The sequence below is a fragment of the Thermothielavioides terrestris genome, chromosome 5 (genome assembly GCF_000226115.1).
Source record: "Thermothielavioides terrestris NRRL 8126 chromosome 5, complete sequence".
NCBI lineage: Eukaryota > Fungi > Ascomycota > Sordariomycetes > Sordariales > Chaetomiaceae > Thermothielavioides > Thermothielavioides terrestris.
Window position 1 is genome coordinate 2914555 of NC_016461.1, and position 16704 is coordinate 2931258.

The following is a 16704-nucleotide window of genomic DNA, read 5'->3' on the forward strand; positions in this document are numbered from 1 at the left end:
GGTGCATACAACGTCCTGCTGACATTCAAGCATTGAGAAGCGGACAAACGCGCAATCAGCACGCACAGCCCTCCTGCCACAACCACGAATGGATGATGCCTGCGCAGAAAACAGCACACAGGGAGGAGGAGCTCCAGTGGAGCAACACCAGAAGACCACAACAAGAACAACAACAACAGCAACATCCCGCTGCGATCTCTGCCCTCGGCCCCCTTCCCCAGACCCCCTCCTCATTCTCCCAAGCAACTCCCATCATCCCCTCCCACCACCATCCAGACAAATTCCCAAGCCCAACCCCAACTCCTCCCCCTGCCCTCCCCACCCCAACCTCCCGCTCGCCCACGCCAGCCCGCCTCCAGCCGCAGGAGCCCCCGCCGCTCTGCACCGAGCCGCTGACCCCGGCGACGCTCAAGCTGCTGCTCGACACGTTCGACCACGCGCTCGCGCACACCCGCTACGCCGTCACCGGCCACGCCGCCCTCATGGTCTGGGGCCACCCCGGCGGCGGGGCGGCCGCCGCCGCCGCCGCACACGTCAGCGTCGTCTGCCCGGCCGCCGACAAGCGCGTCATCCTCTCCTGGGCCCGCGCGGCTGGCTGGTGGGTATATCCTTCCCGACGGTCCACTCGGCATCTCTCTTGTGAGCCTGTTGATGATGGGGCGGAGGAAGGGGGAGGAGGGGTCGGCGGGGCGGAGGTGATTGGTGTCCCTGCGCACGGGCGGGTGTGGGGGTTTAAGCTGCGCGCGGTTGGGGATGGGGAGGGAGAGGGGGACGCGGAGGGCGGCGGTGGGGTGTGGCATCGGCTCGGCATGGTGAGGCCGCTCGCGCTGGAGCCGCCTTATGTAGGCTGGGTCGGGGAGATGGTGCGCACCGCGGCGAGGGTGATGGCGGTGCCGACGCTGCTGGACGAGTTTGCGCGCGCGTGGTATTTCTGCGTGGCAGACGGCGGCGCCGGCGGCCAGCGCGAGCGGTATATTGCCGGGCTGGTGCTCTGGATCCTGCGCCGGCTGGCTTGGGACGCGGAGAGGTATGGCGCCAGTGCGAGGTGGTCGTTGACGCCGCGCAACGTGCCGTGTCTGGTGCATGAGAAGTTCTGGTGTCCGTTTATGAGGATGTATCCTGAGGCGCTTGGACTGCTGGAGATGTGTTGCCTCCGCGGTCCGGCGGCCGCTGCTTGGGATGAAGAGCTGGCTGTGCCGGCTGATGCCGTGGCTGGCAACAGTTTCGACGGCTTCTCGCCGGACTCCTTCAGAATGCGGAAGGCTCGTGGAGAACGCCCAACCCGAGGTACGAGCCCTGTGCCATCATTGGAAGATGCATTTTGGGACCTGGAGCAGGAGTTGTCGGACCTTGGTTGAGAGCTGCGTGCAGTTGCAGCTGCTAAGGCTTCATAACGACCCTGGGAAGAATTCTTTGTCTGGTACGTCCTCAAAGATTTCGACCTGGGCCCTAAAGTATGAACATCGACTGCCGATGTACAAAGTCCCCTGCCCCCTACCTTGGGCTTCTGAGTCCATCCCTGACTATACTTCTCCCTTTCTGTAGATCAGCCAGACCTGTGCCTCTCAGTTTTCGCTTTTTATATATCCGCTGCCTATATAACCTGCAATGTTTCAAGCAGTCGCATCCTCTGTCAATAGATAACATACGGCTTCCCCCCACCCCAACTAATAGATCTCCCATCGAAGTCCCGCATCACTGTCTGCAACCTGAAGTGTTTCTTCTCCCACCTCATTGCTACCTACCAAGCCGCCAAGTCACCTGGTTTCTCGCTTACATTCCGTTGGATGACAGAAACGCCGGCGCAGGCGGATGAGCAGAATTCCCGCCATCCTTGGCGGCCCACGCACCGTTGGTCGGAGAGAGCATGAGCTGCTGCAGATGGCGTCTCCGGATCCCCACATTGCCGCCGTCAAAGATGGGTAGCACAATCGCGGTGTTTAGCAACTCGACAAAGGGCTTACGCAGACTTGCCATGAACTGGCCCGCTGGTTGTTCACCACTTACACCGACTCGAGTTGAGATATCCGTGCAGTCCTTCATGGCTGCTTCGTTGCTCCAGATCTTGGCGGCCAAGGTCAGCTCTCGGTGCGCACCTATCAAACGGCCTCGGGCCGTGCTCCAGTGCGTGGGCGGCTTTCCACGTCAAGGGTCAGTGCTGGATAACCAGGTCCACAGTGGCAAAAAAAAGGGAAAAGGGAGAAAGGCGGGAGGAATGTTCAAGAGAGCAGAGCAAGCTGCGTAGGCAGGGAGGACAAGCGGCTCGATCTGACGGCATCCACATGGATGTATTCAAATGCCTGCTCAGGACGACGGTTTCTTTGTTTGACCATCCAATCCTCTGTCTCTTTGATGGTCAGCGTCGCGTGCCGATGACTTACTCTGACCCTCTGGCGGAACAAACTGGGAGAGTCCTTTATGAGGAACCAGGTAGGGGGTGCTGACAGATTCCAATTTCCCGACAATCCCTCTTTCATGGGGCCTGGGCTGTCTCTCGAGACAGTCGTCAATCAACATGGCGTGACTGGGGCGGTGGCTGTTTTCTAGCCCTTGACTCCTGTGACTGTGCCGCCGTGACGGTTAACTAGGAGCCCAGAAACACTTTGTGACAGACCGTTGCTGCTCAACCCTGGCAATTGTCTTCTCGTAGCTCGGATATGATGTGAATATCAGGTTGCAGCTTGTTTCTTCATTCATCTTACGTGCGGCAGTGGAGTAACATCGCGCCCGCCGTCAATCTTGGCGTGGCTGTGTTAGCACGGTGGTGAGGGAATTCTGGCTGCACATGAGTGATTGTCTCTGGGACAAACGCGACCTCCATTGGAGAGGTGAAACCGAAGTGTTGAATATTTTCGTACAAACTCTGATACGCCCTCCCCAAAGCAGCTTACTTCTTCAACATGCCGACGGTCATCGAGAGCGTTTCTAAGCTGTACGGCAGGATATCTCAGCTCGAGAGTCAGCGACTTGCGGACCATCCCATGGAGCGGGAGATAACGCTGCGCGCCATCCGCAAGGGCCTGTCCTCTGCCTCTGCCTCGGGCACTGGGCCCAAGCGGATCGCTGACATCGGCGGCGGCCCCGGCAAGATAGCGTTTGCGCTCGCCGACGAGGGCCACGACGTCGATCTCATCGACCTGACGCCTGAGCTGATCCGGCTGGCCCAGACTGAACAGGACCAGCGGAGGGCAGCTGGAAACCGGCCGCTGCTCCGCAGCATCGCCGTGGGGAATGCACTCGACAAGTCCGCGCTCCCCGAGGGCGCTTACGACGCGGTCTTGCTGCTCGGGCCGCTGTACCACCTCCTGGAAGAGTCGGAGCGCGCAACGGCAGTCTCTCACGCGCTCGAGCTGGCAAGGCCCGACGGAGGGTTGGTGTTTGTCGCGTTCGTCACCATCGACGCGCACCTGCGAGACGTTGCAATGCGTAACCCGGGCAAGATTGTCGAGCTCAAGGAGTTCTATTCGAAATATGTCAGTATCCGGGACCGTGAACGCTTGCTGCCCTTATTAGGCTGCTAACCGTCTTGCCACAGCTGATTGACGGGCGGTATGAGAAGTTCGAGCCAGGACAGGAGAAACCCACGGTGCAGTCCTTCCACACACGCCCGGACGACGTCCGAGCCTTCTTTGCCAAGCACTTCGCCGATTCTCTTCAGCTGGTGCCAAGCACTTCGCCGATTCTCTTCAGCTGGTGGAGCTGCGGTCAACCGAGGGAATCCTAGGCGGCGGTCTCGACGCCACGCTGGCGAAGTCGAGCGACGAGATCGTGCAGGCTTGGGCTGACCTCCTGTTTGAAAGCTACTCGACCAACGAACAGCATTTGGGCTGTGCGGACCACCTTCTCGCTATGCTGCGCAGAAAATAATTAGACCAGCTAAAAGGATGCTTAACTGAATCGTTGACAGTCTACATGCTCTAAGCACAAAGATTACTACCGGCGTCCCTGGCGTGGCTCGAGATGGCGGCTAGCGAAAGCGCGGGGCACTCGGCGTTGGCCCTGATCGAGCCATGTTTGACCGCTGAGGTGAAACCGATGGCGACGAGGTTTTGGGGCGTTGCGAAATACTGCACCATATCTGCTTGGGGGATGGCATGGTCCTGCGGAGCTACTTACCCGTATTTCTTCGAGCATGGAGGGCCTTCATTTCTTTCTGTTGGCGCAAGTCAAACACTCAAACACTCGACAGCATACCGTTACGGACTCAATATCCCATTCTCTGAGGCTACCTATGTACGCCTACGTACGGGATGCCTCGCGAACCTCCGTGGCCCTGTACAACCCCACGGGTTGGCCACGCTCCCGTCCATATCTAGCCTTACTCCTCATCCAGGGGAATCCAGGGCACGCCATGCTCATCCTCACGAACCAGCTGCGGGCCCCTGGCACCCCTGCGCTTCCACACCTTCGCCATGCCAAATGTCTGTCCCGCCTCGCCAGCCGCCGTAGCAGCAGCGGCGCCGGCGGCACCAGCTGGGGCAGGCTTGTCCTGGCGGATACCGTAGGGCACGTCCGACGGAGGAGCAGCGGCCGTAGTAGACGAGGTGTCGATCGGCTGCGGCCCGATCGGCACCCGCGTGGTCGACACCGGCGGGAGGTCGGTGCTGCCCGACAAGGTGAGAGTAGGGGTCAGCGACCTGGGGGGGCCATCCGTCGGCGGGGAGCGGGTGGTCGAAGCCAGGCTGCCGTAACGGGTGACAGGCTGCTCGCCGATGGGCGCAGTGGTGGTGGTCGCCGGCGGAAGGTCGGTGCTGCCCGATATGGTGAGGGTGGGCGTCAGCGACGTGGGGGGGCCATCCGTCGGCGGGGAGCGGGTAGTCGAAGCCGGGCTCGCCTTGCGCTTCGCATACGTCTGCGACGGCATGCAGCCCCCAACGGTCACGGTGACGGTGGCAAGGGTGGTGGCGGGCGTCGCGGTATGGCGCTCGTCTGTGATATTTGAGGACCAGCCCGGGATCGGGAGACTACCGGTGACCGAGGTCACGCTGCCTGCGGGGGGCGCGTGGCCAAGAGGAAATGTGGCTGGCGATGCGGTTGTGGCTGGAGAGTATGTGTGCTCAAAGCTCGGGATCGACGAGGCGGGCGGGATCTGACTGCAGTAGCCGGAGGGCTTCGTCGCTGGCTCGAGGGGGTGCTCCAGAACACGACCATACCGGCCTGGCTTGGGGAAGTTGAGAACAACCTTATCGGCACTTGTGCCGGTGATGCAGTTGGGTACCTCGGGATCGCTCGGGTAGTTGGCGATGAAAATGTCAGGCAGCTCGGCGATCAGCTTTTCGTCTCCAGTGCCTCCGGTGATGTTGATGGGAGCACAGTTCCTGCGACGAGAGTGTCAGGCTGGGGTTCTTTTTTGAGAGAGAGACACAGGGACTTCGAATCGAAACTCACATGTACATCTCCTTGTTGCCCAGCTTGTTGAACCACGTCCAGGCGAAGGTCGCAGGGCCATTCTTGAGGCTGTTGTTTCGCTGTTGTCAGCGGCATGACGCTTGTGGTGTCGAACGAAACGACGATGGATTAATCAATTACTCACAACTTGGGGATGGGGACCATGAACTGGCGGATGCAATCGATACCGCTATCGTTGCCGCAATGCTTGCTATCAGCGCGCTTGTTGTTGTCCATGGCCGCAAGCGGAAGGTTGCGAGACTCATCCGTGAACACGGCAGGGCAGCCGCCGATGATGCTGTAGATGGTCTTGAACGAGGCCGACTTGTTCCAATTGCCGCCGTTGACCGGCTCGTCGTAGGTGATGCTGAACTGGCACGAACCACCGCCGTGCTGAGCGCCGCCGGTGAAGTTGACGAGCGTGGCACCGCCAGCCTCGACCGGGGTACGCGTGGTGAAGCCATACTGGTTGTGGCAAGGGAACGGGTAGAGGCCGCCGCTGAGGGGGTCGACTTGCAGCAGCGGCTGAATGTCGAAGTTGTACGGAGTCGGCTTGTTCATGACCATGTGGCCGCCTGCTCCGCCAAAAAGCAGGACCAGGGCGACCCCGGCCGCCGCGATGAGCGACGACATCATCGTGGAAAACATCGGTTGACACGCAGCAGGTATGATGTCGTTTCGCGTTGATGGATGCTAAACGAGAAGAGAAGTGCGAGAGGCAGATGGAAAGTGAAGGTGGAGTGGAATTCGCGATTGTTGAGAGGTTGGAGAGAGAAAGATGCGAATGAGTGACCGAGTGACCGAGAGTAGGTTAAGTTTTGGAGCAGGTCATTTGATCACAACCGAGTTGTGCGGCCCAGTTCATCTCTGTTCTGTGGGGCCCCCAGCTCTCTGTTCCAGGTCCTAGATCACACGGAAGACAGCAATAGGTAGTGTGTGGTGGTGATCATGGCAGGCACCGGGTTGGCAGCTGCCAGTTCTGGCTCTGGGTTGAGTCTTGTTGTGAGGCACAACAAGTCACCAAGCTCAGGGAACGGCTTCGTATAGACTCGGGGGACAAAAACTAGCGCCTCATGGGTCATTCAGAGACTCTCTGTTGTTGACATCCATTAATGCCGTTTGCTTCTCTTCTCCTGCCTTCCCTTTTCCTAAACTTTAGATCACCATCGTTCACACGTCTGCTAGCGTGATCCATGCCCCAGCCTTTTTCGCAGCTCAAACAGAGAGTAAATAAACAGCCACCTTACAGCCAGCAGATCACCGGTGCCAAACAGGGTCAAATCTACCAGTCCATGCTTCGCCGTAGAACGGGCCTCCTTCTGAAGCTGCCCCTGAGAGCCTCATCGCTTATCTCGGCAAGATCCATCCCTCGTTCCGCTGCTGCCTCCCGCCGATGGAGCAGGCAGCGGCGTGTAGACACGCGTCCGCCAGTCGGCGTTCGCAACACTTGCTGAACTCGACGGCGAGCTGCTGTATGTGTAGTTGCCCTCTTCGCTGTCCATCCTTGATCGGGTCCACGTCTTGGTGGGCTGGCTCTGAGGCTAGGGCTGAAGCTGGAGGAAGCGAGGAGAAGTCAGCAATGGCTGGCCCCTGGGCTGCCGTGTTTTGGTCTTCAGCTTACCCGGCTTGTGATGACTAGGGCGAACCTGGTTCGGATTCAGACGTCTCTGGCGCTGGGAACAATTCGTGTGACTCGATCTTTCAAACAGATGCAGCAGCAGGCGTCCCAAGTTGCAGGTTCTGGCTGTCGCTTTCTTTCCCGAGATAAATTCCTTCTTACTCTTTGCCCAGCAACAGCGGACTCTGTATAATATAAGCTTACCAGCCCAGCACCGAATGCAATCTCGCCCGGGATCGGGACCCCCCACCGTTCCCACGTCCCGTGGCTGGACCCGAAGCCCACATCATCTTCCCGACATGCTGGGAAACACTGTGCGGCTGAAGCCGCCCACCCGGAAGCCGGTGATCGCGAATCGGATTAGGATAAGTCAAATATCCACCCGGCCGCATGTACGACAACCTCCATCTACCCCAAGAAGCCAAGGAGTGCATGAGGTCCGATTGCCGCGGAGCCGGTTGATTCGGCCACTGGTATCCACAACAGGTGCGGCGTGCAGCAGGGCCCAATGAACCCAGCAGGCCATTCGGTCCGAACTCGCTGCGCCAGAACTCAGCGGCCGTCGTTGGCACTGGGATTTGGGGCAGTTGCCCTTCAGCTCTTTGAAAGGATGGTAGTGGATCCAGGATGGTTCGGACAGCTGCAAGTGGAGAAGGGCGAGGGAAGGTCGTTGCTGTTGTGGTACCGGACGGGTCGGTGCTGCGGGCACGCGAGACGCTGTGAGACAGTGCCGGGGAACCAACCTGCCGATGATTGAGGCTGGTGGTAGGACGGACAAAACCTGGCTTTGGGAACAACGGGACCCTGAGAAACGTATTTCTTGAGACAGCAGGTGTCATTCGAACACCCCCACGCTGGCGTCCCATAAAAATTATTCATTGTCATTACCTATCTCGTATCACCGTTCACCGTGTGTTTTGTAACAGGTCCAGCGCTCTGCGCAGCTCCCTCACCGCGGTGGGCACGTCCTCAAAGTTGAGCGCGGAAATGGCCCATTTTGCATGCTTCTGCGCCTCGACCATCGCCGCCTCGTTGGTCGTAAACGTTCCAGACAAGGGAGGTGGTGCTGTCGGCCCCGCAGTGGTCGCTGTCGGAGCCATGTTGATGCCAGGGGTATCGGTTGGCGGGTTGACTGGCGGTGACGCCACAGCAGCAGTGGGCGGGGCGTTCGTGGAGAAGGTTGAGGGCGCTGTCGGCGGAGCTGGGGGTTGGTGGTGAAACCCGGGCCCAGGCGGCGGGTTCGCGGCGGTGTGTGACCATGAGGCCGGCGGGGAGCTGGTCGTCGGGCTCGGCTGCGACGGCGTCCAGCCAGTTGGTGGTGGCGGAAGATCAGGCGGCGCCTGAAATTGATTAAGCTGTTGGGGCGGTGGGGGCAAGGTCGGCTCTGAAGAGAAATGCCCGGGCTCCGCGGGCTGACCGAGATCCGTGGGAACGCCGGGGAGCTGGAGCCCGCCGTCGGAGACCGGCGAGGGCCCGGCCGAAACGGGATTTTGCGGCAGCGAGACGCCGGCGGCATCCCTAGCCAGGTCTACATCAGGGACGTCTTCCACCGTGGCTCGCCTGGAGATCGTGGTCGACGGCGCGCCGCCCAAGCTCTGAACGGCTGGGTCGTGCGGATCCAACTCCCCCGGCGCGGGCTGCTCGTGCTTCGGATTTGACTCGTTCGGGTCCTTGCCCTCTTTTATCGCCTTGATAATCCGCGCCGCATTCCATTTTGCGTACTTGATCTTCTGCTGCGTCTCCTGATCGACAGGCCCCCAGATGTTGGCGACGTGGAAGAAAGTCGCTGCCGCATCAAACGTTGTCGCGGTTTGCCTGACGCCCGGAACCCCCGTCAGCGTAGGCTCCCCAAGCATCACAAGAGACCTACAGACATACTGCGTGACTCGGTTTGCCCTCACGGCCCGCTCGGCTCGATCGAGCGTTTCCTGCGCGAACTGCTCAACGTATGCTTGCCCGGCCGCATCGTCTGTAACGGCGTCTTCGTTCGCATAGTCGGACTTGGTCTGTCGCAGCGCCCAGTCAGCGCGGCGCAAACACTTGGCTCGGATGAAAGATGCGGACCTGCTCCAACTTCTCGACCGAGGCTGTCGTGTAGGCCAGGATGTCCTGATCGGAGGTGTGCAGCTGCTTGGCCAGGATCTGATTCACGGCCCAATAGTCGCCTGTAATGTGGCAGTCAGAATCCCGTCATGCGCTGCAAGATCCGCGCGTGGCATACACCAATATGCCATGATGGGCTTGACCGTCCGGAGCTGCGCCGCCTTCGTGGCGCACTTCCAGATGTTGACGTCGGCCTGTCTCAGGGCCGCAGGGACGGAGTCGGCCATGGCAAGAGACTGATGCGAACGATAGTGCGCTTATGGATGTGTGAGGGACGGCTCTGGCAAGAAAGTGGAAAATGGGTGGTGTTCCGCGAATATCTGACGCTGCTGCCTGCTGCCTCGGGGAGGTTGGATAGGTGTTGTCCGGACCTCAAGGAGTTGCAGCTGGCGTCACTCGTCGTGGGCAGCGAAGTTAGGTAGTGGAGCAAGTTATCCCACAGAGCATTCACGAGGGGCCCTTGGAGCTGTGGCCACTTTGCGGCTTGAGCTCTCTGATTCCACCAGATTCTCAACTCACTTTGGAAGTGGCGCGCGCCTGGGGGTACCGAACCGCATTGGAAATGTGTTCTTTTGCCGAAGATGGAAATGTGCCAGCCTGGAATCTTGGATTCCTTCACCACGGAGCTGGTCAAGCGACATCTGGGATTTATGTGCCTGATGGGCATTTGCCTGTCAATTCGATGAATTGGCGCCCTTGAGGTTCCCCCGATTCTGTGCCCGTCCACGTCCAGAGCCCCCGCTGAAGCTGCTGGCCCCTCCCACCGCCCTCGAAGTCGGCGTCATGCATCACCCCACCATCTGCGCCGTGGCCGCGGCTCTGCTGTGTGCGCTCCCGGGCGCCCAGGCAGGCCTCTACACCAAGAAGTCGCCGGTGCTGCAGGTGGATGCGAAGGACTACGATAGATTGATTGCCAAGAGCAACTACACCTCTGTATGTCCCAACTGGCCGCTGCGTGCTGGTGGCTGACCTTCCCGATCCTGCTGACTTCCGTGCCTCCAGATTGTCGAATTCTATGCTCCTTGGTGCGGTCACTGTCAAAACCTCAAGCCCGCTTACGAGAAGGTGGCGAAAAACCTGGAGGGCCTGGCCAAGGTAGCCGCCGTCAACTGCGACGATGACGCGAATAAGCCCTTTTGCGGGTCCATGGGCGTCCAGGGCTTCCCAACTCTGAAGATAGTGCGGCCAAAGAAGGGTGGAGGCAAGCCCACCGTGCAGGACTACCAGGGCCAGCGCACTGCAAGCGCCATCGTCGAGGCGGTTGTGCAGCAGATCAATAACTATGTCGTCAAGATCGAAGACAAGTCGCTGGACAAGTTCCTGAGCGACAAGAACGAGACGGCCAAGGCAATTCTCTTCACGGAGAAGGGCACCACATCGGCGCTGCTCAAGAGCATTGCCATCGATTTCTCTGATGTGATCACCATTGGCCAGGCGCGGAACAAGGAGGCGAAGACCGTGGAGACGTTCGGCATTGACAAGTTCCCGAGTCTGGTGCTCCTCCCAGGCGGTGATGCGCCGGGGATTGTCTACGATGGGGAGATGAAGAAGGACGCCATTGTCAAGTTCCTGTCGCAGGCCGGCCAACCGAATCCCGACTGCCCAGCTAAGGCTGATAACGGCAAGGCCAAGGAGAAGAAGGAGAGCAAAGCGTCGGAAAAGAAGGCCTCGTCCTCTGAGTCCGAGACGAAGACCGCGACGCAAGAAGCCCCCGTCATCGTGGAAACGGCCCTGCCGATCCCCACCATCAACTCGCCGGAGAAGTTGATTAAGGAGTGCTTGACTGAGAAGTCTCACACCTGCGTGCTGGCCTTCGTCTCCTCGAGCGAGGACGAGACGGCCAAGAAGGCGCTCACGAGCCTCGCCGATCTGGCCTTCAAGCATGCCCAGAGCAAGCGCCACCTGTTTCCCTTCTACGAGGTTCCCAAGAGCAACGAGGGCGCCGCCTCGCTGCTGAAGGCGCTCGACCTGAGCGGCGACGTCGAGATCGTCGCCATCAACGCCCGGCGCGGCTGGTGGCGGCACTACGACGCGGCCGACTTCGGGCACGAGAGCATCGAGAGCTGGATCGACGCGATCCGGATGAGCGAGGGCGTGAAGAAGAAGCTGCCCGAGGGCATTGTGGCCAGTTCGGTGGAGGAATCCGCGTCGGCGGCCGCGCCAGAGGCATCGTCTGAGCCTACGCCCGACGCTACCGAAGACGGTAACAAGAGCGAGGAGGCGACCCCGGTCACTCCCGAGGCGAGCGGCGAGCCGGCGAGCGACTCCACCGAGGACGCGTCAACCCAGGCCGCTGAACCCACCGCGGAATACGAGACTGCGCACGACGAGCTTTAGGTGATCGGCAGGGCGGCCTTGACTTGGTATGGGGTTTTGGTTGGCTTCTTAGCGATGTACGGAGTATGCATTTATTGTTCCGTGATTTTAGGTGTCATGCCGGCATAACTGAAGCATAAATAAGCCCGCTGTGTAGTGTAGGTCGCTCTGGTTGTTGAGAGTGTAAGAAAGAAGGGTATTCTTACCTGGGAGCCGGCACGCGTTACAGCGGGCAACATCTCGTCCTGCAGGTTCGATGCAACTTCCATTCCAACGACAGGACACAGGGACTAGTCAGTCGATGTCCATGTCGTTTAGCCCAACCCCCTTCTCCACCGTCCCCTCCTGTATCATCCGGCGGCCCTTCTCCCGCACCACCCGGTCCAGAATCTCCCGCACCTGCTTGCACCCGTCCACGCCGACGGCGAGCATGCCCTCCAGCCGGCTCACCTGCACTCGGCTCTCGCACACCAGCACCGCCACGCGGTCGCTGGCGCCCAGCGTCGCCACCGTCAGCCCGGGCAGCTCCTGCTCCTCCTGGTGGTTCAGGTCCAGCAGCGGGTCCGCGCCCTCGTCGTTGGCCGCGTACGTCGACGTCGACCCGGCCGTGCACGCGGCCACGTAGTCGGTCATGGGGATCCCCGCGTCGACGCACGCCAGCGTCGCCGCGTTGATCAGCGCCGCCAGCAGCGAGCCGTCCTGCGACAGCACGTGCAGCGACACGGTGATTTGGCTGTGCGGGAACAGGTGCGTGTGCAGGCTCGCCGCGAGCGCGCTGGCGACTGTGGATTGCATCTCGAGGGTGCGTCTGGGTGCGGGGAGAGCGCAGTGCGCCGTTAGTGAACCGTGGCGGGGTGTTGCGTGTGGCACGGTCGTCTTGTGCTGGTGGAGGTGATGACCGCCGAGCGGCGTGGGAAGGTACTTACTTGTCCCCTCTGCCCCGCCGCTTGCGGTCCACGGAGCTGAAACCGGCAATTACGATGCTCACGACGACTTCGGCCTCCTTCGACTGCCCGCCCCCCGCGCCGCTTCCGCCACCCCCGGCTCCACCGCCTCCAATGCCGCCGCGGCGCGGACCGGGCTCGCTAGGACCGGTCACCACGCACATCACCTTGGTGTGGCCCATCTCAAGGTAGCTGGAGCCGTCGGCGGCCGCCTGCGTGCGGATCTGGGCGTGGACGCGCCGCAGCTCGTTCCATCGCCGCCCGTCGACGCGGAGCAGGGCGAGATTGTATGTTGATGTGTCGAGCGGCATGATGGGCAAGAAGTGGGAAAGAGCTGTGAGGTGATCGAACCAGCGCGGCTGGGTGATGGATGCGTTGGGAACGCGCAGGGCCCGCAGATCGCCCGGCTCGTTGCTTCGATCAGCCGTTACCGTTTGGGATCTGCCCGGAGCTTGCCGCGGGATGATGGTGTTGGATATCTTCCGGTTTCCCAATCCAGTTGGTGCACAGTCAGTCCGGTGATGGAGCGAAACGGTTGCCTCAACACCACCGCTGTTGGCCAATGCCCTGGTCCCAAATCGCGTTTGTGCCACGGGCCAGACTTGGAACCGACAAAAAAAAGAAAACGAACTGCGGGGCCACAGAGCTTGGGCCACGCAATTCTGTACCCACTGATTCGTAGGCTGTGGGGCAACTTCCCGAGTCCAAGTCTCAGGTGAAGCGAAGAAAGAGCCGAAAACAGATGCTTTTCTTCCACTGCATTCTGGACGCAGGTTCCAGACCCTCCCTTCCTGGTCAATCTGCAAAGGTAACTATTCCGGTTCAGCAAATCACTTGTCGCACAGGCAGCCTTGTTCCGAGGCGTGTATGTGGGTACATGTTCTGTAGCGTACACTAACATCGACAGGAGTCCAAGCTCCGCCGCAATAGCATCGGACGAGAATAGCAGCATACAACAAACACTTTCCTGCAAAGCTGGAAAGTCGGCAGCTGACACAGGAATTGGTTGGACCTCGAGCTAAGACACTGAAAGCGGCTAGGACGTTGGCGTTTGATGAAACAAACGGCCATGGCCGCAGAGTACGCAGTATCGGACCATACCTGTACCGTAGTAAGCACAGTGTCATACACAGTATATCAACGCAGATGCTGGCCAATTTCGTACAATGCCCCCCTTGTTTGTTCGTTAGCTTGGTACTTATGGTGGATCACGACAGGGGCTCTAAATCACAGGTACCTACCTAGCCGTCTTGGTATAGAAGAGACTAACCGCAATAGAAAGTCAAGGGCACTGCAGCTTCTGCCAGTAACGTAGCTTCCTTCGGTACCTGGCTAGTTAGCTAGATAGGAAAATTGCGTTCAATCCACTGCTTCACTAGGTATACTCGAACGTGCCTCACTTGATCTTGGAGTCTGGAGAGTGATGAGGCTAGAGAACGGAACAGGCGGGTCAAAAGGCCGACTTTGGTTGGCTGTAGCCCCCTGTCAAAAAGTGGGGTTAAGAACCAAACTAACAAACAAACAAGCATTGTATTGTATTCGCCCTGAACGGTCGTAGGTGGGACAGGGCACGGCATCGAGCACGGTTCCGCTCGCTCCTCTGTAGACGCAGGTACCAGCAAATCTGGTTGCCACAGAATGTCTTGCTTAGAGGTGATTCATAAGTTTGTTGCAGGCCGGTTCCAGTGAAGGAGATGGGGAAGCGGCAGAGCTCGTGGCACCAGCGCACCAGGGACACGTTGGAGCAGGGCAAGGATCCAGATTGGCCGGAAGCATGGTTGAGGTGACACCAAACCGGCAGCCAATGACATTGGACCGGGACCTGCGCAAGCCTTGTTTTGCGGTAAATCGGAGCAGCCAGTCAAGTGGAAGCAAGCCCTTCGAGATCGTTGGTCTGGGCCAGGGGCCAAGCATTGGGCGGATCATTTGGGTTCCGCTTCATTTCAGACCCCTGCCAGGTCGCTGCCCTAGCCGCTTTTCAGTCTTCATCTCCCCAGTTGCTCTCCTTTCCTCTCGCAACCTTCCAGCAACAGTCGCATTTTCGGCGCTTCCGCTCGTTCTCTTCGAGGTCTTGCATCTCGGTTCACTCCTTTAACACCCCGCAACGAGACGACGCTCCCTCGATCACCCCAGCGATTGCAAGCATCAATTGCAGGCATCGCTCAACTTGTCAAGCGCTTGCGATAACCGAAGACAGACGCATCCACCGTTGCAACCCTCTGCAGCTGCACTGGTGCACGAGTCCTTCGACGGACATCTGACCTTTTCCCACGAAAAAAAACACGAATTCCGGATAGACAAAAGACCTGCAAACAGCTCAGCGCTGCTATCCGACGACCTTCACGATGCAGCTCACGCCGTTCATCCTTCTTGCCGGCGTCCTCGGCGCCGCCGCGCACCCATCGGGACACGCCCATCTGCACCGCAGCGCGCACGCGAAGCGCGACACCCCTTCCTACGTCAAAAATGTTCACGTCAAGCCCATTCCCAAGCCGACCACCACCTCCCACGCGCCACAGCCCACCACGACCTCTGCCGCGGCTGCTGCCGCCACTGCCGCGTCCGGAGCCAGCCAGTCAAACTCCTACGTTGCTTTCTGCGGCAGCAGCGCCAGCAAGGCGAAGCGCGTCACCTACGAGCAGGTCATGTACACGGGCAACACGGGCACCTCGGACGGCTGCCCCTGGAACTCCAACATCATGACTGTCTCCAACAGCATTGCCGATAAGTACAAATACGTCCAGAAGTTCACCAACGTCGCGTCCGAGACGTACCAGGTGGTCTGCGGCAACAAGATCGGCGCGGACGGCAAGCTCACTGGCATGTTCAAGGTGGCGGGTCAGCAGCAGCTCATTTTCAGCCTCGCGCCCGGCGAGACCAAGACGGTGGTGGCCGACGAGAACACGCAGGGCGTCTGCGCCTGGGCGCCCAACGAGGTCCCCGTGGTGCAAGAGAACGGCCAATATGCCGGCGTGTGGGGCGAGTTCAACTTTGGAGACAAGAGCAACGGCGGCTGGTCTGGCGCCGATTGCTCTGCGCTGGTCGCTCAAGCCTACAACCTCCCTGTTCCGGGCTGCCGCATGTCTCACGGCGGTGTCGACTCGACGATTCTCCCTGGCGGCCAAGCGACCAACGCCTATGTCAAGGGCATGGAGGCGGTGGATGGCGTTGGGCTCAACATTGTGCCTGGTAGTGTCGTCATTGAGGTCCAGGTTGGCTACTCTGGTTGAGGACGGGTCGGATTTTTTCTCCTTCTACATCACAGATGGTGCCTTTGCCGAGTACATCGGCGCCTGATACGGGTCCCCTGATTTTCTTGTTTTCTGTTGGTGTGTATTTCGGTTGCATCTTTTTGTCCATCATATCCACACGGTTCTGTTGCACATCATATTGCTGGTGATTCGAGCGAGCATCATCCATTGATCTGCCTGCTCGCGGGTACACTGGTCGCAGTACATAATTAATGAACGTCCATGCTTCTTGTCCCTTGCTGCAAATCACGTCTCCATCACTGGCCCGCCGAACGACTTAGGGAGACAAACGGTCCCTACCCTGGTGCTGCTGTCGATCACCAAGCTTTCCACCCGTTGCCGTCTCCCTGGGAAGCCGAACGTCCTGTTTTGTACAACTCGAGGGATGTGGTGTGTCATCAATGCGAAACCACCCCTCGCAGGCTGTGTCCGGGAGATTGCGTGCGGGGAAAACCAATGGGGTGTCAGGACAACGGTCTAGTCGAGATGATTGCCACATTGCGTCTTGCAGGCCATCTCACGCAACAGCCTAAAAACGGGACCATGAGGTTTCACAACACGCGGGGCGGGGCAATAGGGCAGTAGCTTTCCAGGACAGGCGCTTCTCGACGGTGCCACATGATGTTGCGGCCCGTCCAGAGAAGCAAATTAAGTTGCCGTGGTTCCTTGCTGCCGTCCTACATCGGAAGCGTCCAGATGTCGTGACGCAATATTTACCTGTCCGCTATCGTGGGATTGGTGGCCCTTGGGGTCCACGTAGACCACAGACGCCAACAGACTCTCAAGGTCCATTATAGAACGAAGTCGATCAGAGAGAGTTTCATGCCTTGCCTTCTGTGGTTGAGAGACTTGGGGAGATTTCGACATTTCTAGTGGGAATCCATTTGCCTCAACCTTCATCCTCTGCGCCCGTGAGAGTATCCACGGGCTAGCCGCCGATGTACGAGGAAGTACGAGATAGCATACTGTTTTGCTCCATCTCAGGGTTTGTCACATTCCTGTTGTCGGAGCTGGTATATTCCTGTTCTCTGAATAGCACATCCAAATCCAGGGCGTACTGAGGGTTCTATTCCTTTTCCTTTCT

General features: G+C 59.4%; 7 protein-coding genes across 7 annotated transcripts; 4 read left to right on the top strand and 3 right to left on the bottom strand.

Moving 5' to 3' along the window:
* Window positions 1-772: 772 nt before the first annotated feature.
* THITE_2122251 (uncharacterized protein) lies at window positions 773-1725 on the top strand. The gene has a single exon (XM_003656905.1). It carries the CDS (start codon window positions 810-812, stop codon window positions 1356-1358), a length of 549 nt encoding a protein of 182 aa, XP_003656953.1. The 5' UTR covers window positions 773-809; the 3' UTR covers window positions 1359-1725.
* A 1041-nt stretch (window positions 1726-2766) lies between these two features.
* On the top strand, window positions 2767-3842 carry THITE_2122252 (uncharacterized protein). Its single transcript, XM_003656906.1, has 2 exons — window positions 2767-3473; window positions 3536-3842. Exons 1-2 carry the CDS (start codon window positions 2901-2903, stop codon window positions 3722-3724), a joined length of 762 nt encoding a protein of 253 aa, XP_003656954.1. The 5' UTR covers window positions 2767-2900; the 3' UTR covers window positions 3725-3842.
* A 1214-nt stretch (window positions 3843-5056) lies between these two features.
* Window positions 5057-5982, bottom strand: THITE_2029285 (uncharacterized protein; the record flags this gene model as incomplete). Its single annotated transcript, XM_003656907.1, has 3 exons — window positions 5057-5318; window positions 5389-5457; window positions 5534-5982. Coding segments are annotated over 3 exons (780 nt in total), but the record flags the coding sequence as incomplete, so codon positions are not given.
* Window positions 5983-7714: 1732 nt separating this feature from the next.
* Window positions 7715-9593, bottom strand: THITE_2122258 (uncharacterized protein). The gene is made up of 3 exons (XM_003656908.1): window positions 9228-9593; window positions 9071-9171; window positions 7715-9012 (listed from the first exon to the last, which is right to left on the bottom strand). Exons 1-3 carry the CDS (start codon window positions 9334-9336, stop codon window positions 7912-7914), a joined length of 1311 nt encoding a protein of 436 aa, XP_003656956.1. The 5' UTR covers window positions 9337-9593; the 3' UTR covers window positions 7715-7911.
* Window positions 9594-9623: 30 nt separating this feature from the next.
* Window positions 9624-11564, top strand: THITE_2122261 (uncharacterized protein). Its single transcript, XM_003656909.1, has 2 exons — window positions 9624-10042; window positions 10112-11564. The coding sequence occupies exons 1-2, from the start codon at window positions 9893-9895 to the stop codon at window positions 11444-11446; spliced, it is 1485 nt and encodes a 494-aa protein (XP_003656957.1). The 5' UTR covers window positions 9624-9892; the 3' UTR covers window positions 11447-11564.
* A 155-nt stretch (window positions 11565-11719) lies between these two features.
* On the bottom strand, window positions 11720-12680 carry THITE_2055676 (uncharacterized protein; the record flags this gene model as incomplete). The annotated part of the gene is made up of 2 exons (XM_003656910.1): window positions 11720-12185; window positions 12352-12680. The coding sequence occupies 2 exons, from the start codon at window positions 12678-12680 to the stop codon at window positions 11720-11722; spliced, it is 795 nt and encodes a 264-aa protein (XP_003656958.1).
* Window positions 12681-14394: 1714 nt separating this feature from the next.
* On the top strand, window positions 14395-15866 carry THITE_2171393 (uncharacterized protein). Its single transcript, XM_003656911.1, has one exon. It carries the CDS (start codon window positions 14715-14717, stop codon window positions 15597-15599), a length of 885 nt encoding a protein of 294 aa, XP_003656959.1. The 5' UTR covers window positions 14395-14714; the 3' UTR covers window positions 15600-15866.
* The last annotated feature ends 838 nt before the right edge of the window (window positions 15867-16704 follow it).